Source organism: Aureococcus anophagefferens (genome assembly GCF_000186865.1).
Source record: "Aureococcus anophagefferens unplaced genomic scaffold AURANscaffold_17, whole genome shotgun sequence".
NCBI lineage: Eukaryota > Pelagophyceae > Pelagomonadales > Pelagomonadaceae > Aureococcus > Aureococcus anophagefferens.
This window is the reverse complement of record NW_008705577.1, coordinates 445,143-451,969: the sequence shown is the minus strand read 5'-3', so window position 1 is coordinate 451,969 and position 6,827 is coordinate 445,143. Positions and strand designations below refer to the sequence as shown.

At 71.1% G+C, this 6,827-nt stretch overlaps 3 protein-coding genes across 3 annotated transcripts; 2 read left to right on the top strand and 1 right to left on the bottom strand.

The window, feature by feature from the left end:
• On the bottom strand, positions 1-663 carry AURANDRAFT_29572 (hypothetical protein; the record flags this gene model as incomplete). The annotated part of the gene is made up of 1 exon (XM_009040845.1): positions 1-663. A coding segment is annotated over one exon (663 nt), but the record flags the coding sequence as incomplete, so codon positions are not given.
• Positions 664-803: 140 nt separating this feature from the next.
• Positions 804-1,859, top strand: AURANDRAFT_65845 (hypothetical protein; the record flags this gene model as incomplete). Its single annotated transcript, XM_009040922.1, has 1 exon — positions 804-1,859. The coding sequence occupies one exon, from the start codon at positions 804-806 to the stop codon at positions 1,857-1,859; it is 1,056 nt and encodes a 351-aa protein (XP_009039170.1).
• A 1,348-nt stretch (positions 1,860-3,207) lies between these two features.
• AURANDRAFT_65844 (hypothetical protein) lies at positions 3,208-6,686 on the top strand (the record flags this gene model as incomplete). Its single annotated transcript, XM_009040923.1, has 3 exons — positions 3,208-4,278; positions 4,678-5,498; positions 5,699-6,686. 3 exons carry the CDS (start codon positions 3,208-3,210, stop codon positions 6,684-6,686), a joined length of 2,880 nt encoding a protein of 959 aa, XP_009039171.1.
• Positions 6,687-6,827: the final 141 nt, after the last annotated feature.

The window sequence follows — 6,827 nt, the reverse complement described above, 5'->3', positions numbered from 1 at the left end:
GATGCCGTGCTCGAGGCACCGCTCGAGCGCGTACGCGCGGTGCACGGACGCGAAGAGCACGAGCACGCGGCGCGCGCCCATGATCGTGCCGACGCCCACGGTGAGCGCCACGGACGGCACGTCCCCGACGGGGCACTGCCAGCGCTCCGCGAGCTGCGACTTCGTGTCGTGGGCTAAAGTTTTGGGCCGCGTCCGCGACTTGAGCGAGGACCCGGGCTCGTTGCGCGCGACGTGGCCGTCGCCGCCCGTGGAGCAGAAGACGAGGTCGAAGCCGCCCGCCGCGGCGATCTTCGCCTCGTAGGCCGCGCACTCGTCGGCCCAGGCCTCGCGGTCCACGCCGCCGTCGAGGACGTGGAGGTTCTCGCGCTTGATGTTCACTTGCGAGGCGAAGTTGGCGTAGATGTAGTGGTGGTGGCTCCGCGCGTCGGCGACGTCGACGCCGCAGTACTCGTCGAGCACGAAGCCGACGACGTGGGCGAAGTCGACCTCGCCGCGCTTGTGCATCGTCGCGAGCGTCGCGTAGGTCTGGAGCATCGTGTTGCCCACGGGCAGCCCCAGCACGCAGGGCCTGCCCGCCTTCTTCGCCGCGTTGATCGCCGCCGCGACCTGCGACGCCGCGTAGCCCGCCAGCGAGTGCACGTCGTCGCGGATCACGAGCTTCATATCGCGGATGATGAGGGGCTGTGCTTCTCTCGTTCAAGAAGGGTGTTCAAGGAGGCGTCGTTGAACCCCTCCGGCAAACGAAGCCGCGGCTCGGCACATCACCGACAGCGTTGGCAGCAACCACTGCCTGCCAGAGCTGCATGTTGGCGTCGCGCCTGTCCCGGCAGCTGCTGTCGCGCGTCTCGGCGCGGAGGCTCAGCGGCGAGGCCATGCAGCTCAAGGTGGGCATCGTCGGCGCCGGCGCCGTCGGCACCTATTTCGGCGTGCGCCTCGCGGAGCTGGGCCACGACGTGCGGTTCCTGCTGAACCCCGGCGAGGCGCCGCCGAAGGCGCTCACGGTCAACTCCTGGCAGGGCGACTTCGAGCTCGACGCGCCGACCTACGCGTCGTCGCCCGGCGAGCTCGCGGCGGCGGGCGAGGCGCTCGACTGGGTGCTCGTGGGCCTCAAGTCGACGGCGCTCGACGGCGACGGCGCGGGCCAGATGGCGAGGCTCGTCGGCCCCGCCGTCGGCGACGGCACGCGCGTCCAGCTGCTCATGAACGGCCTCGGCGCCGAGGAGCTCGCGGCGGACGCGTTCGGCGCGTCGAAAATCCACGGCGGCCTCGTCTACGGCGGCTTCGGCCGGCCGGCGCCGGACGCCGTGCTCCACGAGGGCATGGCCACGGAGCTGCGGGGCGGCTCCTTCGTCGACGACCCGGCGGAGATCGCCGCCGCGGAGCGGCTCTGGAGCCCCGCGGCCGGCGGCGCCCCGCCGCCGGGCGCGATTGTGTACGCGCCCCAGCCGTGCCTGCGCCTCGCCCAGTGGTCCAAGCTCGCCTGGAACATCCCCTTCAACGGCGCGACGGTGTGCTCGAACTCGAACGTCGGGACGCTCTGGCGGAGCGACGGCGGCAAGGCCGCGGCGATCGGCCTCATGCGCGAGGTCATCCGGGCCGCGAACGCGGATCTGGCGCACGCGGGCGCGGAGCCGCGCCTCGACGAGGAGGCGACGGTCGACGCGCTCTGCGCCATCACGGACAAGATGGCCGAGCAGGACTACGTCCCCTCGACGACCTGCGACTTCCTCTCGGGAAACCGCATGGAGGTCGAGGCCATCTTCAAGGAGCCGCTCCGCCGCGCGACGAAGCTCGGCGTCGACGCGCCGCGCCTCCACATGCTCGCGGCCCTCCTCGACATCATCAACGAGAAGCAGTAGGACGGGGGTAACAACTTCGGGCGCATCATCAACGAGAAGCAGCAGAACAGGGGTAACAAGGGGCGCGCCGGACGTTCTAGGCGCCGCGCTTCGTGACGGTGAACGAGTGGATGACCGCGCCAGTGTAGTCGTAGAAGTCGGTCGTGAGCTCCTTCAGGTCCGCGGAGAACGTGTGGAGCGTGAAGCCCGCGACCTTGGAGTTCCAGACGGTCTTGTAGGAATGGCGGCCGCCGTCCGCGATGGGATCGCCGCCGTTCCGCTTCTCCGGCACGGAGCCCTGGTCCTGGTCGTGCGTCGCGACCATGGAGCCGGCGCCCGTGGTAACGTAGGCGCCGGCGCCGTCGACGGTGTACTGCGTGAGCGTGTGCACGTGGCCGTTGAGGTAGAGGTCGAAGCCGTGGGTCTGCATCGCGCCGACGATATCCACGACGTCGACGTCGTCCGCGGGCGAGTGGCCGACGACGACGAGCCAGTCGTCCGCGGGGACGGCCGCGAGCGCCTTTTGGAACCAGGCGAACTGCGCCTGGCAGTCCTGCGTCGCGACGTTCGCGTGAAAGTTCGCACTTTCCCTTCGAAGTCGTCGTTGCCGTCGTTCAAGGAGCACGTCGGGAACTCCGTGGAGCACGGGTCCCACTCCTTGGGGTCGTCGCCGCGGTAGGCCGCGGTGCAGGGCGTCGTGTCGAGCACGATCAGAGACATGTGGCTGCCCGTGCTCCCGATCTCGACGCGCTCCGCGTAGTAGCGGGCCGGCAAGATCCACGTCGGGTACGCGTCGGCGAGCGCGATCTGCGCCGACACGTTGTAGCCGTACTCGTGGTTGCCGAGGCTGTTGTACCAGGGCAGGCGTTTCAGCGCGGGCGTCGAATAGGTGTCGACCCAGTCGGTCTGGACCTGCTTGTCCTGTGCGTCGACGAGGCCGCACCAGTAGAAGTTGTCGCCCGTGTTGACGACGAGCTGCGGACTCGTCGCGGCCGCGACCTTCTCCAGAGCGGCGGCCACGGCGTGCGTCGCCTGCGCGTGCTCGTCTATGGACGCCCCGCCCCAATCGCCGATGCTCAGGAAGGTGTGCGTGGTCGTGTCATTGATGGTCGCTGCTGCGGTGGTCGTGTCGTTGATTGTCGCTGCCGCAGCAGCGACGACGAGGCCACCGATGGTGGCGCGGAGGACCATACTGATTGGATTGCAATTGCGCGCTCTCAGCGAGTTTGAGCGCTGATGAGTCGTTTTTAAACGGCAAACTCACTTCAAGTTCTGCCGCGGTAAAGCTTCATAAAAAAATTGCGGCAGCATGAGCTGACAAAGCGAGCGCGTCGCCGCTTTTGCATGCGCCGCCTCTTCGGCCGCTGACATGCGCCGCCTCCTGCTCGTCGCCGCCGCGCTGCTCGGCGCACGCACGCACAAACATGCGGCGCACATCGCACCCATCGACGTGCCGGAGACGGCGGCGCGCTTCGTCGTCATCACGCAGCCGCGGTCCGGCTCGACGTGGTTCGTCAAGTACAGTCGGCTCTTCGCGCAGTGCCCCGGCGTCGTCACCGCCGGCGAGGTGCTGCACCCGGAGACGTTGGCCGAGGCCGCGCCGCGGATATTGGGCCGCGCGGCCGAGGCGCCGCTGCGCTTCGTCGACTACGTCCGCTACGTGCGCGGCACGTTCGACGAGCTCGGCGCCGGCCGCGGCTGGCGCGGCGAGCTCGCGGCGGCCGTCGGCGAGCCGAACCTCGCGGCGTCGCTGCGGTCGTTCAGCCCCGTGCGGGCCGTGGGCTTTAAGCTCATGTACGCGCAGCTGCCGCTCCACGGGCCCGGCGCGCCCGTCGCCGAGAGCGGCATGCTGCGCAACGTCACCCTCAAGGGCTTCCTCAAGTACGCGGCGCAGTCGAAGATCGCCGTCGTGCACCTCGTGCGGCTGAACCACCTCGAGCGCTTCATCTCGCTCGCGGCCATCGACGCGGACCCGGCCGCGTCCTACCACGCGCCCGACGGCGCGCCGACGGCGCTGAGCCGGAGCGGCGCGCCGGCGAGCCGCGTGACCGTCGACGTGGCGAAGGCGCTGCTCTTCGCGCGCGCGCAGGCGCGGCAGAACCGGCACCTCCAGCACTTTCTGGACGCGTCCTGCGGCAAGTTCGGCGCGACCTGCGTCACCGTGGCCCACGAGCACCTCGTCGGCGACGGCGCGCCGGCCTACTTCCGGGCCGTGCGCAACGCCATCGGCCTCGGGCGCTGCGCGCGCTTCGACGTCGACGCCGCGGCGCCCCGCGGCGCCGGCGACGACGACGACGTCGCGACGCTCGGCCACGGCGGCGTCGACGACGCGTCGGAGTGGGTGCCCTGCGCGGCCCGCGTCGCCAACTGGGGCGAGGTCGCGGCGAGCCGCGAGTTCAACGGGACGCTCTGGCGCGACCTCTGCGAGGGGCGGAACGCCGTGCCGCCGTGGGCCGCGCACGCGGCCGCGCGCCGCGACGCGCGACGGCGGCGGCCCCGCGCTCGCGCGGCGGCGGCCCGGCGTCGACGCCGCCGACCGCCGCCGGGGCGACCACGACGGCGACGCGGAGGACGAGGTCTACGTCGACGACGCCGCGCTGCTCCGCGCGGCCGCGTCCTTCGAGAACAAGGCCAACTTCGTCGCCGCCGACGGGACCCTCAAGGACCGCAGCTTCCGCGCGCGCCTCGGCCCGGCGCGGCCCCGCGGCGGCGACGACGCGGGCGAGCCCCGAAACGACCCGCCGGAGACGTAAGGACCTTCAGGTGCCATCGGACCCCCGGCGGGGCAGCCCGGGGCAGCTCTCGAAGCGCTGTTTCACGGGTTTGGACGCGTCCGCAGCGGACGATGTCGACGCCCGGCGAGTACCAATGGAAGGAGACGGCGGAGAAGGTCATCGTGCGCATCAACCTGCGGGGCTGCAGCGCGAAGAGCGTCGACGTCTACGCCGCCGACGTCTACGCCAAGGTGAGCTACCCGCCGCGCCTCGTGGAGCTGGATCTCATCAACGAGGTCGACGAGGACGGCGCCGTGGCGAAGATCAAGGACGGCCACCTCACGCTGAGCCTCCCGAAGAAGCAGCCCGGCGAGACCTGGGGCGCCCTCGTCCTCGACCGCAAGCAGTTCCAAAAGCGCGAGCTCCTCGAAAGGCGCGCGGAGGCCAAGGCGCGGCGGTCCGCGCGCGAGCAGGAGATCGGCGAGCGCGCCAAGGACCGCAAGCAGGAGGACGACCGCACGGCCCTGCGGAAGCAGATGAAGCTCGACGAGACGGAGCGGTGCACCGTCGAGGAGAAGAAGGCGACGGAGAAGAGCCGCGCGGAGGAGGACATGTACGAGGCCTTTAAAGAGATGAAGGTCAAGGAGGCGAAGCTCAAGGCCGAGGCCGAGCAGGCCAAGCTCCTGGAAGAGGAGGAGGAGGAGGAAGAAGAGGAGGAGGAGAAGGTGCGGGAGGTCGGCGACGACGGCGGCTTCGACCTCGACGGCGCCGCCGAGGAGCCCGCGCCTCCGCCAAAAGTCCCCGCGGCGTCCGCCGACGCCGAGAACGCCCCGGCCGCGGAGAACGTAGCGCCGAAGAAGAAGTCGCGCAAGGCGCGGAAGAAGGCGGCCGCGGCCGTCCGCGGCGGCGGCACGGCCGTCGTCAACGTGAGCCACACGCCGCGCGTGTTCCCGACAGGGCAGCAAAAGAGAGCGAAATTCCCAACTTCAAAGGCTCCGATCTCGGCCGTTTTCCACTCGTTTCGGCTGATTTTTGGACGAGCGATCATCTCTCGGAACGTTCTCGAAGCGTGGATGTGTTTTTCGTAACGCGCGCGCGCGGAACACTCACGTTGAAGCGACGTTGAATCACCCTTTTGCTGCCCAGGTTCCCGACGCCGATGCGCGAGTCCAAGCTCCGGGACGAGAACGAGTGGATCTCGAAGAACCGCACGCACCTCCACAAGAACAAGATGCTCTTCGGCAAGTCCATCGTCGGCACGGACGGCCGCGGCATCGAGGAGTGCGACCCCACCTGGCTCAAGGGCCGCGCGGACCACTTCTACGCGTCGCGCGACTACCGGAGCGCCGAGAGCGCCTACTCGGCGGCCCTCGAGCTCGACCCGGACCAGCACGCCTGCCGCGCGAACCGCGCGGCCTGCTACCTGCGCCTCGAGCGCCACGCGGACTGCGTCGCCGACTGCGCCAAGGCGCTCGAGGGCGACGTCGCCGCGAAGCTCCGGACGAAGATCCTCGCGCGGCGCGGCGCGGCGCGGTGCGGCCTCGGCGCCTACGCGGCGGCGGCGGCGGACTTCGGGGACGCGGCGGCCCTCGCGGACGCGGCGTCGCTCGGCCAGCAGCAGCTCCGCGACGACGCGGCGCGCGCGCGGACGCTGGCGACCGCGTCGGACGCCAAGGCCGCGGGCGACGCGGCGCTCCAGCGCGGCGACGCGGCGAGCGCCGAGGCGTCCTACGGCGCCGCGCTCGACGTCGAGCCGCACTTCGTCTCCGCGCTCGCGAACCGCGCGGCCGCGCGGCTTGCGCGCGACGACGCGTCCGGCGCCGTCGCGGACTGCTCCGCGGCGCTGGCCCTCTTCGAGGGCGCGGACGACGGCGCGCGCGCCGCCGGGCCCGTGCCCCCGGCGGGCAGCGACAAGCGCCGCGCCTGGGTCCTGCGGACGCTCGCGCGGCGCGGCGCGGCGCTGGCGGCGCTCGGCGAGCTCCGCGCGGCCGTCGCCGACTACGAGACGGCCGCGGCCATCGCGCCGGGCGACGAGAAGCTGGCGTCCGACTTGCACGCGCTGAAAGCCAAGGCCGACGCCGCGGAGGCGAGCCCGCCGCCGCCGCCGGCGGAGGCGGACGCCGCGCTCGACTGAGCTCGCCTCCCATAAACCTATCCAAGCCTTCAGGACTCTGACAGGAGGGCCCGGGGTTTTTAGGTCCCATAACACGAGTGAAGGGGCGGGTTTTAGGAGGAGGGTCGGGTGGCGCGGGCTCGGAGCGGTTGCGGTCCTGCC